The following is a 21,690-nucleotide window of genomic DNA, read 5'->3' as shown; positions in this document are numbered from 1 at the left end:
ATGTCACAAATAGATTATGATAAGAACTATGAAGAGAGTACAGAGGAGCCCCAAACCTAGTCCAGATTATTTGGGGCGGGAGCGGGGCGTGGGTAGATTCCTTGAAAGAGTAATATTACAATTGAGACTCAAAATTGTGGAGAAGGGGGTTATGTGCAAGAAAGTGCATGTATGAGGGCGATTGGGAATGAAGGACTTTGGCCTGGGTGTTAAGTTAAGAGGCTATGAGGTAGGCCACAGTGGGGAGTTCTGATTTCAAACCAAACTTGGGTCCAACCCGCCCACCCATGCACAATACAGCTAATCTGCTGACACCGTGTAGCAGTGTTTTATCACAGGCAAGAAGCAAGACCAGGCAGCTAGTGCGCAAAAGGCCTAAAGCTGCCCGCCAGCTTGCAGGGAGAGGTTTTTTTGAGATAGGGTGAAGGAGAGGGTTTCAGGGTGTGTTATTAACTTGAGGACATTCTTCTGGTTGCTAATGAAGTGACCAGGAGTCAACACAGTCAAATGGTTCTAACCCATCTGGGGTCTATGTGCTTGTGGGCAGCATGCAGTTAACTTCCCCCTGGTGAGGGTTCCAATATCTGCTAAACAGCTCAAAAAAACATGGCTCAAAATATTATCTATAGCTCTTGGGAAGGATCTAAAGGTCCTGAACTTGGTTATTGTTGGCCTAACTATTGTTATTTTGTCTTCCTTGACTGTTTTCATTTCTTTCTGCATTTTCTCACTTCTCTGATTAATTCTTTGGAACTCAGGGAAGGCTCAGAGGCAGAAGTTTCTACAGACAGGAGGCAGGTAGAGGACAGTCTGTCCTGGGAAGGCCACATAGAGGCTTGCTCAATTACAGTTTGACCTTTACACTAACATATAAAGGGGGAGCCTTTGAAAATTTTAGTTAGAAGTGATGTGATCAGATTGGGACTTTTAGAAAAAGAATCACTTTTTGATCAGAAGGGGATCTGAAAGCTTGAGGCCAAGTCCCCTTTTACAGATTACAGGTGGCCTGTGACCAACAGCGGAGGCCCAGGCCTCCTGAATCCCATTTGGGTTCTGTACCAGATGCTTTCACATGAAGCTAAGAAGTGGCTGAGGCAATAGCTTTGCCCCCGTCTCCTAGTGACCACCTCTGAACTCTCAGTGGGGAGGGGTCAGTCCTGACACAGAGTAAGGGGGAAGCAGAGTGAGTCTGATTTACTTAACCTTTCCTCTCTTGCTGGGCAGGAAGATTGTTTGAGATGCTCACTTTTATAAAAAAATAAAATACTGCAGTGCATGTCTGTATCATTTTGAGGGAGTGTAATCTACTAGAGCAGAAGCTAAAAACCTGATTCTAAATGCTAAGTACCAGTTTTATCAGTGCCTTCCTGGTCCTTTAATGTTTGCACATTTAAGAAGTTTCCTTACTTAATTTGAATTTCTTTGCAAAGACGGTAAGGAAGGTAATATGGTGCTCAGTGTTTCTTGTGTCTGCCTCTTTTGGTCATGTCTTTACATTTTCCTCTAAAACATAGGGTGTCCGTGAAAATATGAAAGATAAAAAAAGAGCACATTTAAAGTTAACACCTTTTTATTATCTTATAGCCAAATTAAAATGTCGGAGAATGCATGTGTTGGGCAGGACCCAGAAAATGCTCGCCATCCTCCCCGCTTTGATTCTGTGAACGGGCCTAAGGGGAAAGAGCTGGAAGAAAGGTGTCTTTTGTAGAGAGCATTCTTGGCTCCCCTGGAGAATATGCTCTGAGGAAAGTTGTATCACTTGGGGAGGAGAGGGGCAGGTTGGAACCAAGTAGACCAGACATCCAAGATGCCTTTCCACATGGGGTGATGTAAAGACTTCCCGGGGCACTCAGAGACACTTGGAGGAAGTCACATTCCCTGTTTATGACTGGTCCCCCAGGGGGCAGCTAGCCACTGAGAGAGGAAATGATGGGGTTGAGGGGGACACAGAAAGGCATCCATGACGGATCAGTCCTGATGACCCTGCATCAGGAGTAAAGGGCACTCTGCTCTTTCAGTGGCTGGTCCCCATCATGTCACACTAATAGCACTTAATTTAAGACTTTCCTGTTGGCCAGCATCATGGTACTCCAAAGACATGGAATAAGTCTGATTGTCAGGAAGACGTTAGGCAGATGGCTTTTAGGCCAAGGCTTGAACATAACCGTAGACAACTCCTGTGATACTGAGATGTCAACATGGACAGATCCTGAGAGGCTGGTGTGGTCATCTTCCTGCACCGAGGGAAAGGGGCTTTCCCAAGTTTGAAAAGCGCATAGATTCCTGCTCCTTTTCTTCCCTCTTCAGAGTCAAGATTATGCGGGCAGGGGGGAGAACTGTGCAAAAGCCAGGGAACTGGCTGTGTATGACTATCCAAAAGCTGTGATGGGGGTCACTGGGCCGTCTGTGCATGGGGCCCCTGACATGTAGTGGGGAGGCCACCAGGAAGGTTTTGCTGGACTTGAAGAAACAAGTCCTCTATGGCAGGAGGTTTAGAGGGGCAACTCTTAAAAGTAGTGAATGTCCACTTGAAAGCGTCACAGAAGCTGCTCCAGGCACACTGTTCATCCAGTTCCTCGGTAAGTCCTCCTCATGTCTTTTCTACCTGTGGTTCCCTGACCTGGATGCTTCCCATCACCTAGTTAGACTGCTACTGACCTTTCAGATTTCAACTCACATGTCACTTCCTTGTGGCAATCTGGCCGTGCCTCACTGAGGCCTCTCAAAGCATCCCATCCTGTTTGTGACTGATGTGTGACCCCTAGACACTGAGCACCTGGGAGCAGAGACCATTTCTGTGCCACTCGCCACTGTCATCAGCATTTAGTCCAACATGTGACACAAGAGGTACTCAATAAATATTTACTGACTGGATGAATAACTGCAGGGAGACATTTCCATTCCAATGTAAAACAAATAGCACAACTGTCTGCAAATGATGTGGCTGCTGCCAAGCGATTCCAAAAACAGGTTAAATGAAACCAGACCAACTTCTAAGCGGCTGGGACCCCTGCCCTTTGAACTCCCTTCAGACATACAAGTAACATGCTGTGTTATCAAATCCAAGGGTTTGCCTTAGAGAGGAAGGAGATACCACAGCAGATCACCTGCGTTTCTCACTTTCTTGTCAGAGCAGCAGTTTGGGCTTACTGACAGGTTGCCTGGCAGCCCAGGGGGAGGAGCTGCTTGCTCTCCAAGGGGTCCTGATCTGGGGACCATACCCCTCTGACCCTGTTCCAAAAGCCCCAATGGAAGAGGGCTTACTGCCCGCTCTGGGCAGAGGAGAGCCAGGGTCCTCACAGAGAGAATGCTCCCTGGAGGCAGAGCAAGTGCTCAGACAGCACCCGGGCTCGCAGGGAAAGAGGCAGCATTGCAGGCCTTGGCCGCCCGGTGGCTCCAACAACAACAATGGCGCTCTAGGCCCTTCCCCTCACGCGGGGGCTCCCTAGCCACTGCAGAGGGAGAGGCAAGCCAACCGGCTCCCCAGCCCGGCACATTCCATCACATCCAACAGCAGGGACGTGGTCTGACTGCAGGCGGCAATGTTCATTTCCTGAAGGAAGACGTGAGTAACCCAGTGGATTCTCAGCAAGACAGGTGAGCCTCTTGGAATTGGTAACACAGATTGCCTCGGAGAGCAGGGGTGGAAGAGAAGCTTTTCACTTCTGTTCCCCTGTACCTCTTAAGTTTTGAATCATTTAAGTATGACTTACTCAAAATAATTTGAACGAATTGAGCATAATGTCACTTTCCCAGGGCAGGGAAGGAGGAAATCTGCTTGGTCTCAAAGTAACTTGAGTGTCAGTGTGACCCAGAAATTGACACCACCCACCAAAGCAGGCCTTTTCAGAACCAGGTCTTGCATATCTCCTCAAGCACTGCTTCTCAAACTTTCACGTGCACATGAATCACCTGGGAATCCTGTTGAAATGCAGGTTCTGATTTGGGGGGATGAGGGAGGGGCCTGAGACTGCATTTCTAACAAGCACCTAGGTGATGCCAGTGCTGCTGGTCCACAGACCACAGGAGTAGCAGTGCTTTACAGCGACTGAGGGAGGGGGTCAAGGACCAACTTACTTAAAACTGTTTCCACTTGACATTGAGCACCATCCATCATCTCATTATCCCTACAGACGGGGCCTTAGAGAGAGGAGGGGAAGCTGAGCAGGGAAACACAAGCCCCACAGAATAGCAAGAGCCCAGCCACACACGCAAAACCATCTCCCATCGGGGTGAAATGCTGTCCCCCAGGCTTCCCGGGGTTCTCCTTCTCCCCTCATGGCCGGCTGCCTCCTCACAGGTCCAGTCCTTCAGTCCTTTCCCGGTTGCCTCCTTGGCCACCTTTAAATTTCAGCCCTGGGGGCAAGGCCAAATGTCCACTTGGGTGTTGGCCAAGGTCTTTTTCTGAGGAGCCATCATTCGCTCTGAGGATTTCAGAGCTAATGGTGCAGGTTCTCAGCTAGCGGCTGGAGGTAGGCCAGAGTGTGGGGCCCAGCTGTCATGTCCTTCGTCTCCGAAGGGAATTAGATGAGTGCTCCCCTCTCTGAGGGCCAGGTCAGTGTCTCATTCAAGCATCTTTTGGACAGGGCCCAGCCCACAGCCCGCATCAAAAACTGTGCACCACATGGATGAATGAGTAACTGAATGCACTTTAGGGCCTCTTCTGCATGAGCCACTGGGCCCACTGGGAGGCCCCCCTCCCCACACACATAACAAGAAGCTTGTAGCAAGATCCCAAAGTGCAGGAGAGGTGCTGTCCCTGGAAGCCCGGTCCCATGTGGGCGACGACGGGCCTCTTCCCATTTCAGAGGTGTGGACAGTTCTGCTCCCAAATCTGCTCTCAGCCAACACCTCTGGCTACGCCTCCACGGTCTGCAGGCTCTGCAGCTGCTCCACATTCACCTTTCCGTTCCCCTGGTGGCCAGACCTGTGTGGGCGGGTGGGGGCACAGAGGACGGCTGCGGCAGGGATGGTCTCCCTAAGGGCAGACTGGGCCGCAGAAGCTTCTGGCAGGCAGCGCTGCAGGTGGTGAGCACTGGCGAAGAGTGCAGTCTGCGGGCTTCCTGGCTGCAGCCCAGGCACTGGAGATGCTCGGGCGCCTCTGGAGCTGGAGCAGCAATGAGCAGCAACCACCTCGGGGTGGGGGGCCCTCCTGAGCGCCCCCACCCCCACTCACAGCAACAGTTGAGGTTTGCCAAGACCAGCAAGGCAACCACTCTTCCCTCCCGCATGTGAAGGAGCTCAGGCAAGCACCCAGGAAGTGGCAGTCAGCTCAGGGAGCGTGTGGGAGGGCTGCTGGCACAGGCCTACCCGGCTGGTCCCCTAGCCTCTCCCTCTGTCTTTCCCCACTCCTCTCCCTACTTGCCTCCCCTCTTGTCCTGGCCCACTTCTCTCTCTCCCCCTGCCCATGCTCAGCTCCCCACTGGAGGCTGCCAATCGCTGAGTCAGCAGAGAACGAACGCTCAAGGCAGACGGCATCCAGCCCAGGTCGGTGAACCCCTCTGACACAGTTGACAAGAGGAGAGTCATGGAACCCTACTTACTGAGCCAGAGGGGCACCTCTGTCCAGCACCCCTGGATCAAAGGGTAAACAAGCCCAGAAAGGGCCAGGTGCCTGCCCAGGGGCACATAGTGAGGCAGAAGCAAAGCAGGCCCCAGGGCTGCCTCCCTTGCCAGGCTGCCCAGGGCAGCGTTCCAGGGAAGGGTGGCCTGCAGGCCACCTGTCAACACAGCCACTGCCATCCCAAGGCTCAGGCAGTTCCAGAATGTCCACATCAGAGAGGAGCTTAGGGAAGGCAGCTCTTGACAGTAGAGGAAGGAAGGGCTCACTAAGGTCAAATAATCTGATGGAGAACAACTGGACTCTAGGAGCACGCTGCCCAGGTTCAAGTCCCAACTCTGCCATTTATTAGCTGTGTGACTTAAGCAAGTTACAAGTCTCACTTTCCTCATTAGCAAAATAGGGAATATCAGTGTCCATCTCATTAGGTTGCTGAAATGAATTCACAGAGCTCAGAGCAGTGCCTGGCAGAGTAAGCCTGAGTGACTGTTAGTACATTACCGTTGTAACGCTGGGACAGCATAGCAGGCAAACAGGTTTGTGGTCACTCAGGGGTGTTGGGGGATGATGGGGATCGTGGAAGAGCTAAAGCACCAACCACCAGCACCCCTCCTCCCAGAGTCCAGCTTGGATGGGCTCTGTGAGGTCCCCAGCACCCTGCCTTGTGGCCAGGTCACCCAGAGCAGGGAGCGCTGTGGCAGCTGGGCTGTCGCCACGGGCCTTCTTCCTGGCCCTTGGCTGGGCAGCCCCTCACCTGGTGGGCTGGAGGAGCTGCCCACACACACAGCCATTCTCCTTCTGGGCGCCGCCTTCATCCTGCACCTCTGGCTGCTCCGCCAGCCCCGCTGCATCTGGGGCCACGCTCTGCTGTGAGGACTCTGCCATTTGGGCGAGGACCTCTAGGTCCCTGGGCAGGACATGACTTGTTAACCCTGGCCTGTGGGCCCTGAGCGTGACCCCCTCCCTGGGACTGGCGTGCCACTTGCCCTGCAGGGGGCGCCCCTCTTCCTCCAGCAGCTCTGCAGGGTGGCAGGTGCAGTCAGGGCTCAGGGCTCAGCCTGAGAACCAGGGGTGGGGGTCAGTCCAAGCAGAGGAGGCAGGCTGGCCCTCTGTCCCATCCCAGGGTGTGGCAGGGCTGAGGGAGCACCCAGTGCCTGTCCCAGGCCTACCGGCTACAATTCCCCATTCCCGTCCCACTCCTCAGAAAGCCTTCCCCAAGGCCTGGGCCAGAGCCCCTTGCCCCTTCCTGTCTGCCCAGCCCTCAGGACTTCCCACTCACACTGTGGTCCGCTCTTCTGAATACACACACACAAACCCCACTGAGCCCACTGCCCAGGAGAGCCTGGAAATAGGCCTCCATAGTGGGGGGTAGGGGGACTCCCATTTATTTTTCCTTCCTTTACCACTCCAGCTTCCCTCAACCCCAGCCCACCAGGACCACCAAGTCCAAGAATCCTAAAATTACAGGTGCTGGAAGACACTCTATGTAAGCCAACACTCTTGTCTCACATAGAGAAACAGGCCCAAGGAGGCCTGGGGAGACAGTGGCAGAGCCAGGCCTGGAAACCAGTCTCCTGCCCGTGGCCTTTGGCAGCCTTCTCTTCTGCTGGATGCTCTGAAGCAGAATCCGGTTCTGTAGAGCCGGTACTCAGAACATTCCACCTTCCCCAGCCCTTCCAGACAGCTCCCAGCATTCAGCTCTGCCTCTACCCCACAGACGTCAACAGAAAACCAGGGTCGGGGTTCTGAGCCATGGAGGGAAAGGCTGACCTAGTGGGCTCCCCTAGGGCTACTGGCAGGAAGCATAACTGACCTCACTTCCTCATATTTCTTGTCTCGATAAAAGTGGCTCTTTTTGATGAAGTAGATGAGTACCAGGTCACAGAAGAAAGACCCCTGTAAAAGACGGAGGTCCCTGATTCAGTGCATGGGTCCACTTGACACCAATAGATGAGGGAGCTGAGCTCAGAGGCTCCTTTGTCCAAGGCCACAAAGCTGGCCCACGGTGCAGCTAGTTAGCCTGTGGTCCATCTGATCCATCAGGCTAAGCACCTCTGCACTACCTTGACCCCTTGGAATCACATCTTCAGCCAGTGTTTGCCAAGCACTCGCCAGTGCCAGGCACTGCCCTGGGTACAGGGAGAAGTAAGACAATGAGACCCTTGGGGGACCCCCCACCTCGTGTGCAGGAGACAAGCATGTAAATGATGAGCGACCTGTCCCATGATGGGAAGAGAAGCAGAGAGAAGATGGAACTTTACTCAGCCTGGGAGGGTCCTCTGGGCTGAGTCTTGAGTCTCAACTGGATTTTACTTAAGACAAGGAAAAAAGCTCAGCAAAGAACCAGCCTGTCATGCCTGGGAACCCGGGTAGGACACACAAATGCAGCATTGTAGGAAGATCCCTCTAGTAGTCATATGGATTGGAGGGTATCTGAACAAGGACACCACAGCAGTGGTCAAGGAAAGAGGAGGAGGCCTGAGCTAACCCAGCAGACCCACTGACACCTGAACATGAGCTCTTCAGACCAGAGCGGATGGTGCAAATACCAGTCTCCTCCACCAGAGGGTAACTCCACCCAGAGTGCAGAGCGGAGGGGGTGGGAGAGGATTGATGGACAGTCCCACAGGTGAACCTGGTTCTCTGGCCCTGGGCACTGCACACCTTTCCCCCCCCTCCAGATGTCAAAAGGGTTATCAATTCCTTGTTCCATAGAGAACACTCCTCCCACCCCCACACCCAGCCTCTACCACATCTCCTGTTACCTTCATTCCACAGGTGTGTCCCCAGATGACCGTGTTCTGATATATGCACATCATAAGAAAAAGGCCTGAACATGGCCCCTCTCTACATATGCACACATACAGGGCTCCCCAACAATATTGTCTGCAGTCAAAGAGGAGTCCCTTGGGGCCCATTTTGATCCACTGACCCGTCTCTCAGGAGCATGGCCTCGTTGAGTCCTGTTATAGGACATGGTGTTTCTGATCTCAATTAAAAGTCAGTCCTAGGTCCTCCTGGAAGCCTCCAGGGGAGCTGTTGTGACCTCCTAGGCAGAGGAACTAGGGACAAAGCTGCCAGAAACCTCAGCAAGGGGCTTGCTGGGGTGGGTGCAAGCCACTCACTGATAACTCCCTTGTCTTTAAAACACTTCCAGAAAAAAAAAACAAAGGGGCATGAAAGATCAGGAATAAGCCTCTCCCTGCCCTCCAGTGCTACTTCCCCTCCTGTGGCCCCTCTGCCCAGCTGAAGTTCGGAACAGACCTGAGGAAGGACTACAGCCCGACTTTCCTGCCTCTCATCTTTTTAGTCCCTGTGATTCACAACTAGGGGCAGTCTGGCAATGCCTGCAGACATTTTGGGCCGGCACAACTGTGGGGGAAGTTGCTTTTGATACTTCATGGGGAGAGGCTGGGGATGCTGTTAAACATTCTACAATGCACACGATCGCCCCACAAAAAAGTTATCTGGCCCCAAGTATAAACAGGGCCATGGCTGAGAAGCCCTATATATCGCTGGATCTGCCTCATTTTAGTGGAAGTGGAGACAAGGCTGCGGAGGATCCTGGAGAACCCCCAGCTGCCGAGCCACAGGCAGAAGCCTCTCTAGCTCTGGAAAGCGAATCCCAGGCAGGCGCTGACACCCAGGGGCCGCCAGAAGGGTGTGAAGTCCCGGGAAGCCCTCTTCAGCCCCGCACTGACCCCCCAGCTCTGATTCCTTATGGAGCGCTGGGACAGCTCGCTCCCCTGGGCAGTGCCCCCTCCCTCTGCGGTGCTTAGAGGGTCAAGGGGGAGGGGAGAGGTACTCACCACTCCCATGAGCGCCACCCCTGAGCCCACGTTGATGATCGTGGGGATGATGTTGAACTTGCCGGCCTGGAGCAGGGAGACACAGGAGGGTGAGGCACAGCGGGATCCCCAGGGACTCCACCAGAGCCAGCCCGGACACCCCCGGCACGGCCCACCCTCCCAGAAGGGGAGCCTCACCCACACACCTTGCCATTTACCATCACATCGAAGCGGATCCCGTAGGCTTTAAACAGCGTGCGGAACTCTACCCCGGCTGCATCTCGGTAGTACTTGGCAAACCTGGGGGAGACTTGGCTCAGCCTGCCTGGGCCTTTCCTGTTTTCAGTGCAGGCTCGGCTGCCTCGGAGATTTATAAACGCACCCACCCCGGCACCCTGGCTCTCAGCAACCCCAGGAAAGGCTGGAGACCCTCTTGCTTATGTGACATTAAAGGTTCATTCAGATCTTTGAAGTTCTTGCTAGACAGTCCCCAAAGGGCGAAGGCTTTCCCACCACTGCTGGACCAACCTGGGGCCACCAGGCACTGATGAACCTGACCCAGCCCTCAGCTCCAGGGCAAGTCCAGAGCCATGACAGATCCTTCTCCTTTCCCAGAGGCACCCTGGCTGCCTCCCTGCACCTCCCACTCTGACACCCACCCCCAGGAAGGGGTGTCATAGCACTAGCACCCAGGGAAGGACAGGAAATGTGGACAGGGTCATAAGGTGGCAGGCTAAGCCCCAGTTACCTGAAGTTGTACCCGGAAGAGATAGAGTTTCCTGAAAATCTGTTGTCCAGACGGTTAAAGTAATAGCGAGGGTAACATTCAGAAGGTGCTTTATCAAGATCACAGTCCCACTCAATCTGAATTCCTATCACACCGCCCTTGATGCAAAAGAGACATGAATCAAGGCACAGAACTTTTGGAGGTGGACAGAAGTCACAGGCTAGCTCTTCATGGAGAACTCGGATAAGGGCTTGGCTCCACTGCAGCATCCTTCCAGGAGGATGGTGGAAGGCCCAGGGTTCACACCTCTGGAGTGGCTGAGAAAAATGCATCACCCACAGCCCACATCTCCTGCTCCACGCCCCAGGGAGAAGGGAACGACCGGAGTGAGCCCCTACTGTGGCACTGGCAGCTCACAGCAGAGCCAGGGTGCCACGGGGGCTTCTGTCTTGGTCTCAGCTGGTGCCCCAAGGACTTAGAACCAAACGCAGGAGCGAGTGTGCCCCTCAGCAAGTGTAGCACAGCTGACTGCATCACAGCCAATGCTGAGAGAGCAGATCCCTGGGCAGGTTACTGCAGGGCCAGCTCCTCCCGTGGGTCCTCCTCCACCCACCTCTTCATTGCAGAGCCCAGGCCCACAGCCCTCGGCCCCAGGGAGGGCTCCCTGAGCATGCACCACCCACCTGCACCGCTATCTCCTGGAAGTTGCTCCCCGTCCAGCTGACCACAGAGCCCAGTCGGAAGATGGGACAGTAGGGGTTCTCAGGGCTAAACTTACAGGACTTCAGGAAAGTTCTGTCTGTGGTGTCCAGCACATTTGTCCTTGTTGGAGGCCATGAAGAGCCAGGAAAATGAAGGTGAGAACTTGCTGTTCCCAGGCCACAAACTGGGCCCGACCCAGGAGTCACCAGACCCTTCACCCAGCCCAGACCAAGCCCTTGACTTAGCCCCTACCCCGGTCCTGATTACTTCCTCCACCCCAACATCCTCCAGTAAGATCCCTGCGGCCACAGCAAAGGAAAGGGTGCCCCTTCAATGCCCAGTGGTTCATTCACACATAGCATCAGGTACACCCCATGCACATGGGCCCACGTACTTGGAGAAGTTGAATTTGGGGAAACGAATGAAGTTCTTTATGTAAACAGTAAAGTCTTTAGCTTCGCCCAGGAGTGGCTTCCTGAAAACAAAGGCAGGACAGCCTGTTTAGGGGGCCCTGCCCGCTCCATGCTGAGGCTTGGAGCCTGCCTGCCCCTGGGTGCCCCAAAGCCTTTGCAAAGGACAGTTAATTCAATCATGTTGGAGTGGTTGTTGGGCCTTTGTGGGGTGTCCCAGCTCCTCCCCTAGAATGAGGACTCTAAGTGGACGTGTCTCCACCATCAGGCTGGGACCCACTGCCCAGGACTGGGTGACTCCTCAGGGTTCTGAGGTTATGGCCACTCACGTTGGCCTGGACCTTGTCTCCACCGGGCACCAGGCGAAGATCTCACAGGTGCCCTTCTGTGCGCTCCCCTCCCACAAGCAGCGGCCCGTCCTCACTCCTGCAGGGAGAGGGGGACAAGGACAGTGCCAGGAACCTCCTGGCTCCAGCCCCTCCCCGGCCCCTAGCCCTGGCCGCTTCAGGCCTCACCATTTCCAGCTGCAACAGGCTCCCCAGCAGGGCAGTCACTGTCCTCATAGCACAGGGCATCGGGAACGCTTGCACTCTGCCAGGAGAGAGAGCACCTGGGCGGGGGTGCCCCTTCTCAGAGCCAGGTCCCACCTCATGGGGAGGACAGGGGCTCCTCCCCTGCCTGGGGCCATACACGCCTTGGGAAACTGCTTCTTCCCTGAACCATGCAGGTATGCACACTGGTACACACATTCCCCCTGGAACCCTGGGTAGAAGTGGGTAGAAGCCCCTGCTTCAGGAGAGAGGTGGACCCCAAGCACTGCCTGCACCTCTCCCATCCCCACTCCCTGCTCTCAGCACCAAAACACACCTCAGCACAGGTTTCCTGCCGCTGGTTGGGGGTCACGACCAGGTTGGTGATTACGAAGAAGACGTTCTCTCCCTGAGAAACCAGAGTGGGGTTGAGGAGCCCCTTCCTGTTGTCTGGGGTCCCTCCTTCCCGGAGCTGCCTGGCAGGTGGTAGGGTCTCTGCATGGGTACTGCAAATGCTGGGACCACAAAATCAGTGGATCCCACCCATGTGCCCACTGGTCTCAGAGTCCCTGAGCAGGTCTCTTTCACGCCCACAACCCCAAACCATGCTGACCTCATCCCCCAGGGTCCAAGCTGAACTCCAGGAGGAGAGAGAGAAGGGACAGTGAGGAGCAGGCCAGCCCCTGGACCTGGGAACTGTGATCAGGCCAGGGAACTGCTGCCAGGGGCAGTGGCCAATATAAAGGCTCTTGATGTCAGACCTTCCGACTCACACGGACATGGAAGGTCTCTGGGTCCCACTTGGTCTCAACAGACTCAGGGTTTGTTGCAAACAGAGCATCCCCGTAAGGCACAGTTGAGGAGTACAGGGGTTTGATGCAGGGGGAAGGACCTGGGCAGAGTCTGTCTGCAAACCTTGCAGCCGTCACAGGCCAAGGGAGACAGTGAGTGGAGGCCCCTGAATCCCCAAGCAGCTTCCCACATGACCCGTCCAGAGCCAGACCCTGCCGGCCTGGGTCTCCCTGTGCTGGGTGGGGCTCAGACCTGGGGTGGGATGACGTAGTCAGCAACATCCCAGAGCCGCTCCCCAAGCTCCGAGGTGTTGGTGAAAGTCACGCCCTTGACTTTGGTGATGATGCTGCTCTGCAGGGACGTGTCCGTGTCTTGGTAACACTTCTTCACCAGGAACACCCAACTGCAGGGAGGGGCAAGCAGGTGGGCATCAGCCTCGCGTTGCCCTCAGGAAGTCTCCCCAGGCCCCCAGGGTGCAGAGGGGGCAGGCTTGGGGCTCCACCCTTTCCACCCGCTCCTGGGCAGGAGTCACAACTCCCACCGCTGCCTGAAAGCCAGCCCTGCAAACAGTGGAGGAGACAAACAGCCCCAGAAGGGAGAGGCTGCTGCTGTCAAGGGCCAGGGCCCTGCAGCCCACTCACCCCCACTTGTCACATGACTTCAGGCAAGCCAGTGAACTCTGGAGGTCAACACAGGGCTAATGGCACCTCCCTCCAATTAAAGGGCATGGGGTACAACCTAGAACTAATCACGAGGAGACCTCAGACAGATCCAAACTGAGGGGACTCTACAAAATTAGAGTGCAAAATCCTACACTCTGGGGCTTCCCTGGTGGTCCAGTGGATAAGAATCTGCCTTGCAATACAGGAGACGCCAGTTCAATCCCTGGTCCGGAAGGATCCCGCATGCCACGGGGCAACCAGGCCCAGCACCACAATGGCCTAGACCCTGAGACAAGAGAAGCCACTGCAATAAGAGGCCGGGGCACCACAACTAGGGAGTAGCCTGTGTGCAGAAGTGAAGACCCAGGGCAGCCAAAAGCAAATAAACAATTTTTTTTTAAAAAATCCTATACTCTGACACCCAAAACACAAGCAACAAGTGGAAAAAAATAGAGAAAAATAATGGACTTGGTCAAAATTAAGAACTTTTTTTGTGCATCAAAGGACACTATCAACAAAGTGAAAAGACAGCCCACAGAATGGGAGAAAATATTTGTGAGTCACATATCTGATGAGGGTCTAGTACCCAGAATACACAAAGTCTTACAACTCAATGATAAAAAAGACAAATAATCCAATTTAAATATGGGTTAAGGACGTGAATTGGGAAGATTCTCTGGAGAAGGAAATGGCAACCCACTCCAGTATTCTTGCCTGGAGAATCCCATGGACAGGGGAGCCTGGCAGGGTCGCAAAGGTTCATAGGGTCACAAAGCATCAGATACGACTGAAGTGACTTAGCACCCAAGGATGTGAATAGACTTTTCTCCAAGAAAGACACACAAATGGCCAATATGCCCCTGAAAAGATGGTTAACATCTTTAGTCATTAGGGAAATGCAAGTAGAAACCACAATGAGATAGTACTTCATACCCAGTAAGATGGCTGTAGTCCAAAAAATGGAAAATAACAAGTGTTGGTGAGGATGCAGAGAAACTGGGACTTGCCAGTAGGAATGTACAACTGTATAGGTGCTGCGGAAAGCAGTTGGATAGCTGCTCAAAAGGTCGCCATGTGACCCAGCAATTCCATTCCCAAGTATGTACCCAAGACAATGGAAAATGTATGTCCACACAAAAACTGACACATGAATGTTCTTGGCAGCATTATTCATAATAGGCAGAAAGTAAAAACAACCCAAATGTCCAACAGATGAATGCATAAACAAATATGGTGCCTGCATACAATGAGATATTATTCAGCCCTTGGAATGATTCACTGACACAGGCTACAACATGGATAAACCTTGAAAACATGATGCTAAGTGAAAGAAGCCAGACAAAAAAGGCCACATGTTGTAATGATTTGATTTATATGAAAAGTCCAGAATGGGCAAATCTATAGAGACAAAAAGTAGATTAAGTGGTTGCCAAGGGATGGGGGTAGGGGAGAATTGCAACTGATTGTAAATAGACACAATCTATTTTGAGGGTGATGGAAACATCCTAGAATTAGATAATGGTGCTGGCTGTACAACACTGTGAATGTACTAAAAACCACTGAATTGTATAACTTAAAATGGCTAAAATGATGAATTACATGCTATATGAATTTTACTTCAATTTAAAAAATGGTTTCAAAAAGACCCTGTACTCTAAAAAATGTCAGAGTCATAGATACAAAGACAGACTTGGGAGTGATTCCAGAGTAAAAGAGACATGACAACTGAATACAAGACATGATTTCAGATTTTCTTTTCCTATAAAGGTAACTTAGGGGACAATTTACAAAAGGTCTGTTGCTTAGGGGATAATGTTATTTCGATGTTAATGTCTAAATTTTCATGCCTGCAACCTACTCAACAGAAAAAATTGCACATGTATATACACACACATAGAGAAACAGATAAGGACAACACAAATGAAGTGCAATGTTAACATTTGGGGGAATAGAAATGAAGGGCATTAAAAAAGTCTGTAGTACTCTTAAAACTTTTCTGTAAGTACAAATTAATCAAAATATAAATATAGATATACATTTTTTAATAAGATGGGACATGTAAATTGCTTAGTACAGTGATTGCCAGGCACAGAGGAGGAGAAGTTCAATGAACACAACACATCAACTTATTACTGATGTTACTGTTAGTTAGAGATTGTGCAGGTGAACCCCTTCGGTAAAGCTGGAAACACTGAGGCCAGGAGAGAGCAGGAAGCCACCTTCCGGAGGTCCCGCAGGATGCCCCACCCCTCCAGGGTGCCAGGAAGAGTTCTCTGTACAGCAGGCACAAACCAGGATCCTTCCACCCTCGTCTCTGGGGGCAGAGCTGGCATGTCCCATCTCCAAGGACCTCTGAGAGGGTTGAGACCCTTGAGCCAAATAGCTGTTTTAGTGGGGACACAATGGGCCCAGCCTGGACACAGACATTCAGCAAATACTCAAGGAACAACATCCACTCATTCACTTCACACCTGGTTCTCCAAGCAGTTCAGGGATGCCAGGCAGGCCCTGCCCTCAGGGCATCCCCAGAATGGCAGGGAGTCAGCACAGACACTAAACAAATGATCCCCTGAATAAGCATATAATTACACTGTGGGATTGCTGGGGAGGAGCCTGTGAGAAGCCATGTGTGAAAGGGACCCCTGGCTGAGGAGCAGCACCGAGAAAAAGCCTTCAGGTGGAGGCAGCCGGGTGCCTCAGGGATGAAGCCCCAGGATAAGTGAGGTGAGGTCAGGGCTGCCCTCCCAAAGGGGCAGGAAGTAGGAGGGACTCCACAGCAGTTACTGAGGGAGTAAAAGAGGCGCATCCACATCGCAGTTGTCTGGTGTCATTTCCTCTCCACCTGTCCCCTCCCTGCTTGGGGGTGAGGGCTCTGAACCCCTGGCTGACCCCAAGGAACTGCCCCCTCAGCTGATGGTGCCGGCTCCTGCCGGGTGGGAAAGGGAGCAGATGGAGAACTGGGAGCTAGGGAGGGTCGAGGGATCCCGGCAGGACCCCTGGCCCTGGCTGAATACCAGAGAGGCCAGTCCTGGGTGGAGCGAGCTGATCAGCAGGGAGTTCAGGGACATGCCAGGCTCATGAGTTGCCCAGCCCCAAGCTTGGCACTGAGCTCAGTGATTATAAATAAACTACCGGGTGCCTGGGCCAGTCCAGACCAGGCCCAGGGAGGCAGCAGGGACAGCTGAAGCCCAGCCCCCTGCATCCTCACCCCCTGCCCAAAGCCCTAACGCTGGAGCCCCAGCCCTGAGGAAGGAGCTGCCCACAGAAAGCCTGAGAATTGGGAGGACCCAGGAGCCCCTGGCGCATATCGTCGTCTCTCGAGCCGGTGGGGGAGTCAAGGCTTCCTTCCGTAGCCCCTACCCTTACACCCAAGGGTAGGAGAAGGGCCCCCTCCAGAAGCAGAGTCCCAGACCCCAGTCACAGGGCACCCCAAGCGCCCACATACCAGTTCCCAGGCCCCGGAGGCCACCGCTGCCGCCCCCGGCTGACCCTGCCCCCTCCCCAAAGGCCCCAGAGAACTCACACCACCAGGTAGGTCAGGATGGAGACCTGCAGCAGCCGGTAGAGCAGGCCCACCTTCTTGTTCTTGGCAATGACGTACTTCTCGGTCTTGTAGTCGAAGAGCGACTGGTAGAGCCCCTTGCAGCCCGCCTGCCCCATGGCTCCGGCTCACCTGGCCGGCGATCGCGCGGCCGCACGTGTGGCGCATGGAGCCTCCCCCGCCCGCCCGCCGCCCGGCCCCCAGCGTGGGCCCCGCGGCCGCCGGGTGCGCGGCTCAACGCGCGGGGGCCGGCTGCTGGCGAGGCTGCGGCAGCGCCGCCGGAGGCCAGGCGGGGACCTCGGACCGCGACCTTGCCGCCTCCTCCCCTGACAGTGACAGCGACAGCGCCGGACCGCCGCCCGCCCTGCCCTGCCCTGCCCTGCTGCGGCCTCCCAGCGATCGCCGCGCGGGAGGGACGCGCTGAGAGGGGCTTCTTTGGAAACAACCCCCGCTCTCTCCACCCCCCAAAGAAATCCCGGGGGTTCCTCCTATTGAACAGATCGGGAAACTGAGGCGGCAGGGGCGGGGGGTGGGGGCGACCTACAGCACAGGAAGCGCGGGCGGGCGGGATAAAGAGCAAGCTGGAGGAGACTAGACTTGTCAGACCCTCGGCTACCGCGTCGGCTGGAACGAGGTGCGTGTTCCTACCGCAGCAGCTGCGGCCCGGTCTAAACCCCGCAATCCCCGGGAGTCGGCGGCCAGGACAGGGAGGAGGGGTGGGGTGGGGTGGGGGCGGGGAGACAGGCACCCGAGGCCTGGGATCTTAAAATATGCCTGGAGAGAGGGCGGGTGCCAACTGTTTGAAATGTTCCCAAAGCAAGAGCGGGGACCTAATCTAGGTTGCTAAATCTGTCACCCTCACAACACGTGAAATTAAATTAGAGGTGGTGCCCGTGGAGATGAGGGCACCTCTGAGATCAGGTTTGGACCGTGGGGCGGCCACGGAGACAGCCTCGGGGTCCTGGGTGAGTTTCCAGTGCATGTGTGTTGGGCTGTGCACGCTTTGTTTTCTGCATCTCAGGCATTACAATCCTGCAGTCTGACTGAAAGCCGCCCTGCCCCTCTCCATGGCCTGGCCCTCACACACCAATGAGAAGTCCCTTCCCTGGACCACAGGCTCTGGGAGTCAGAAGTGGGAAGGGACCCTAAAGTTTATCAGGTGTGATCTTCTCTCAAAGCAAACGCCCCAGGGCAGCAAGTCTCCAGTTTTAGCGAGCCTGGGCATCATTTGGAAGAAAAATGCAAATTCCTGGGCTCTGCGCCTAATATTGTCATTCCCTTAAGACTAGGACAGGGCCTGGGAATCTGTATTTTGCTCTAAAACTGCCATTTTGGAAGCAGTGATTTTTGCATCTATTCATCAGTTTCAACTCAAATGCCAGTTCCTTTAAAAAAACAAAAAACAAAAAAAAGCCTGTTCTTACTACCACTCACCAAAGCAGCCTCCACCCCAACTACTTTCTATCCCATTACCCCTTCTCATTCCCTTAGAGGCCCTATCACTCATTTACTTATTGCCTGTGTCCCTCTCTAAGACCATAAGCTCTAGGAGGGTGGGGACCTTGCCTTTAGGCACCTCTGCACCCCACACCCACTGCTGTGCCTGCCATAAAATAAGTCAATGTTTGTTGAGTGAATTCAGGCCTGATTTTTTTAAACCCAGAGAGGATTCCAGCTGCTGCTCCAATTATGACTGGGGATTTTGGAAGTTGACATCATCCTGGCAGAAAAGCTTAGGAATTGTGACCAGGCCTCCCTCCCTCCCTCCCTCAGAGCCTCTCAGCTGGTGCAGTGGTAAAGAATCCGCCTGCCTCTGCAGGAGATGCAGCAGACGTGGGCTCGACCCCCCGGGCTGGGAAGGTCCCCTGGAGAGGGAAATGGCAACCCACTCCAGTATTCTTGCCTGGAGAATCCCATGGACAGAGGAGCCATGGGGTCTCGAAGAGTCAGACATGACTGAGGACGCGCCATATACTCCCTCCCTCTCCTGCCAGCTTCTTCCTTAGCCCTCCCTCACACGGCTCTCTGGCTCTCCAACAACCTGCTCATTTGCCCTCCAGTGTGGGCAGCCCCTCCTGATCTCCCCATGGCCCAGCTAAGGCCAGGCTGCAGTTTCTGACAGAACTCTCTAGAGGTTTCTGAGGACGTGAGGGACGTCCAGAGGTGAAAGGGCTCTTCTCAGAGCTGGGGCCAAACTCTCCCTTGTCGGTGCCCTCACAGCTTCTTAGGCTAAACCCAGACCCATTAGCAATTTCCTGGGTTCCAACCAGCATATTCACACACACACACACACGCACACACACACACACACACAAAAACATTCAAGTGTGTTTAAGGAAGTATGGGTAGACAGTTCTGTGAAACTTCTGTTTGAAGTATGTGGGTGCATATGACGTGTAATGCATTTCTTCCTGTGGGTCAAGGGCAAAACAACGTGAAAAATACTTCCCTTAAGCTGCAAACCCAAGTATCTGCAATCTACCTCCACGTGGCTGGGACTGGCTTACCACCCCAAGTTCAGATCTAATCCCCATTGTACCCCAAGCAGGAAAAGGGGTCTTTGCTTTTTGCATAGGCATTACTAGAAGTCCAAATTCAGGGATGATTCCAAAACCAAGATGAATTCAACCACTTGAGTGAAAACTGCCTGCTGTCTTTGAGGGATGGTTTTTCTAGTCTCTACCTAAACCCATCTCACCAGGCACCCTGTTCAAATGATCTTCGCCACCATTACTGTGATATTTGCCACCATTACTGTTCGAATGAGTATCAGCTTAGCAAATAGTTAAGTCAGCGGTCAGGGTGAATAGTCAAAGCCCCTTTCTCTCTCCTCCCCCCAAATCATCCACATCATGCTTCATTGTAACGAGTGTCGTCCACCTGAAAGAAAGGGACTGGCTGTGAAGGGACTGACCAATCTCATCTGGTTCGTAAGGCTGTCTCAGATGATTTAAGGTAACTGCGGTGAAGTGATGGGGAATTATAAAATAAACTCAGAATCTATTTTCCAAAAAATTAAAGGAAGCACAAGAGGAAACACAAACTGCATAAAACAATCTGGTCCTTGGAGGAGATGTTACTTATACCTAACAAACAAGGTCTCATTTCCCATCCCAGAGGAGAGGAGGGCTCAGTCTGTCTCGGGACACAAAAGGAAGTCATCGCAAGGCAAGGAGAGCCCTTGATTCAGAGCCCAAAGGATGTTGGATGACCTGGAAGGGACAAGAGTGGAAAAGCCATGGTGGCATGGAAAGGGTTTCACAAAGCAATTTATCCTTTAATTCTTCTTTTGCTCTGGAGAGTCTTGCTATGATAAACACATTCCATTAATAGACATTAGTAGTCCATTTAAGAAACAGCAGATGTATTATTCATGTTGCTTCAAAGAGTCAACAGGAAGAAGGAAGCCCATCTCTGCGGGAAGCATTTCCGAGTCCATCAGCCGCCTGGTGACCTGTTGTAATTGATGGGTTATTCCTCATTACTCAGTTCTCAGAATGTGACCTGGGGAAAAACTCCACTGAGGTGGCACTTAAAAAGAATAAACTGTCAAATGCCGGTCCACTTGGTATCGAAAAGGATAAAGGTTCAAACTCAAGTCAACCAAACCTTCCAAGTGGCGCCAGCTCAAACATGGTACTTGGTAGAGAAAGCTGATCTCACTCCTGCTCCTGCTCCCTGCAGGGGTTTCCCCACAACCTGCATGCAGTCACCCTGGTCCATCCCCTCCTCTCTCACCTTGAGTTCCCAGGACAGAGGTGATGAACCCACAGCAAGTGGGACATCCTCCTGTGAACCTCGAGAGTGGGTGTGGCTTCCGCAGCTCCTGCACTCAGTCCTTTCAAGGCTCTTCCTCTTTATTGCAGTCACTGTCCCCGCCTGCCTTTCAGGCTTGACAAGCCAGTTAAGCACACTAGCTTCAGGAGGGTTGGCTGACAGTTTCATCACATCCTGCACTTTCCAAACCCCGGGCCTTTGCTCAGGCCGGTTTCTCCCCAGCACCCCGTGGCTTCAAGATTCTGATTACAGGGGTGTGTAATCTTCACAGATTCTTCACAGTCTCCTTCACAAAGGCCTCCTGGATCCTTCTCCTCGAATTCCCAAAGGACAGGATCCACTCTTCCGGGAGTTACAGCTGAGTGCTATCTCATCTGTCCTGTAGGGCTATGAAGGCAGGAAAGGCTTTACCACTTCTGCCCCACCTGCCTATAAGATAGATGATCATCCAGGAGAGAAGTGGGGGGGGGGAGCGAGGGTGGAGGGAAGGTTGATTCCTGATCATCCTGCCGCTACCCATTAGCTTGCACATTTGAAGTGTCAAGAGTACAGTGACTAAGTCTTTGAGTGTAGATTCTTGATGATTTCAACAGAGATCATTCTGCTAGAGCATTATGTTAAATCTGTCTCCTGAAGCAACTTCTTAGTCATCAAGACTCTGAGTCTGTGCTACCCATTGACAAAGTGTAATCAGATGAACAAACTCTGATCTAACTAGTGTCTCACAGGGTGTGGCTCTTGCATCAGGGATCACTCAAGAGAGCTTGCCTAAAGAGCTGATTCCCAGGACCAGAGCATCAGCATCTTCCGCATCCCACCCGCAGCCTGGGAACTGGAAGAGCTGAGCTCCACCTGTGCCTCTTCCCCAGCAAAGCCTGTAAACCTCCACTCCGCCAACCTACGCCTTGCCCATCTGTAATGAAGCTTTTGTGGAAAAACATTAGACCTGGAGTTTCTTCCTTAAACTAGTTTTAAGGCCTCAGGCAAGTTGTTTCCTCCTCCATGAAACAGCTAATGGGGCCTGGAGTGACTGTGAGATGAGCTGCCAAAGTACAGAGCCTGGGGTAGAACAGATGTTCTTATTAAATGGACCAGAATATATGAAGGAGGTCTGTGAAGCTGGATGCAGAAAGTGTTCCACATTTACTTTTACTTCTCTTTATCTGAAATCTAACATTTCCTTCAATGACGAATGCAGACA

The 21,690-nt window shown here is 53.1% G+C and overlaps 1 protein-coding gene across 4 annotated transcripts; it reads right to left on the bottom strand.

The window, feature by feature from the left end:
- Positions 1–1,552: 1,552 nt before the first annotated feature.
- On the bottom strand, positions 1,553–17,088 carry P2RX5 (purinergic receptor P2X 5). Of its 4 annotated transcripts, none has more exons than XM_081579924.1 (13): positions 16,695–17,088; positions 12,762–12,912; positions 12,055–12,126; positions 11,703–11,778; positions 11,517–11,613; positions 11,172–11,252; positions 10,759–10,897; positions 10,097–10,233; positions 9,555–9,648; positions 9,370–9,435; positions 7,374–7,456; positions 6,315–6,467; positions 1,553–4,927 (listed from the first exon to the last, which is right to left on the bottom strand). In XM_081579924.1, the coding sequence occupies exons 1-13, from the start codon at positions 16,829–16,831 to the stop codon at positions 4,858–4,860; spliced, it is 1,356 nt and encodes a 451-aa protein (XP_081436050.1). In that variant the 5' UTR covers positions 16,832–17,088; the 3' UTR covers positions 1,553–4,857. The 4 variants fall into 4 exon arrangements, with proteins under 4 accessions (XP_081436050.1, XP_081436051.1, XP_081436052.1 ...); XM_081579925.1 differs by having other exon boundaries at positions 9,567–9,648; XM_081579926.1 differs by lacking the exon at positions 6,315–6,467.
- Positions 17,089–21,690: the final 4,602 nt, after the last annotated feature.

This window comes from Giraffa tippelskirchi, chromosome 3 (genome assembly GCF_054371585.1).
Source record: "Giraffa tippelskirchi isolate mGirTip1 chromosome 3, T2T-mGirTip1v1.2.pri, whole genome shotgun sequence".
NCBI classification, from domain to species: domain Eukaryota; kingdom Metazoa; phylum Chordata; class Mammalia; order Artiodactyla; family Giraffidae; genus Giraffa; species Giraffa tippelskirchi.
Note: the sequence above shows the minus strand (reverse complement) of the source record. Positions and strands in the feature narration are given on the sequence as shown.

Bases quoted from the DNA above. Each gene is read 5' to 3' on its own strand.
- P2RX5 (XM_081579924.1), bottom strand. From the start codon at position 16,831: ATGGGGCAGGCGGGCTGCAAGGGGCTCTACCAGTCGCTCTTCGACTAC. The intron at 11,779-12,054 runs GTGTGTTTTGGT...CTCTCCTGGCAG, and splicing joins GGCAGGAAACCTGTGCTGAG to AGTGCAAGCGTTCCCGATGC. The intron at 9,436-9,554 runs GTGTGTGGGTGA...TCCCTGCTCCAG, and splicing joins ATGTGATGGTAAATGGCAAG to GCCGGCAAGTTCAACATCAT.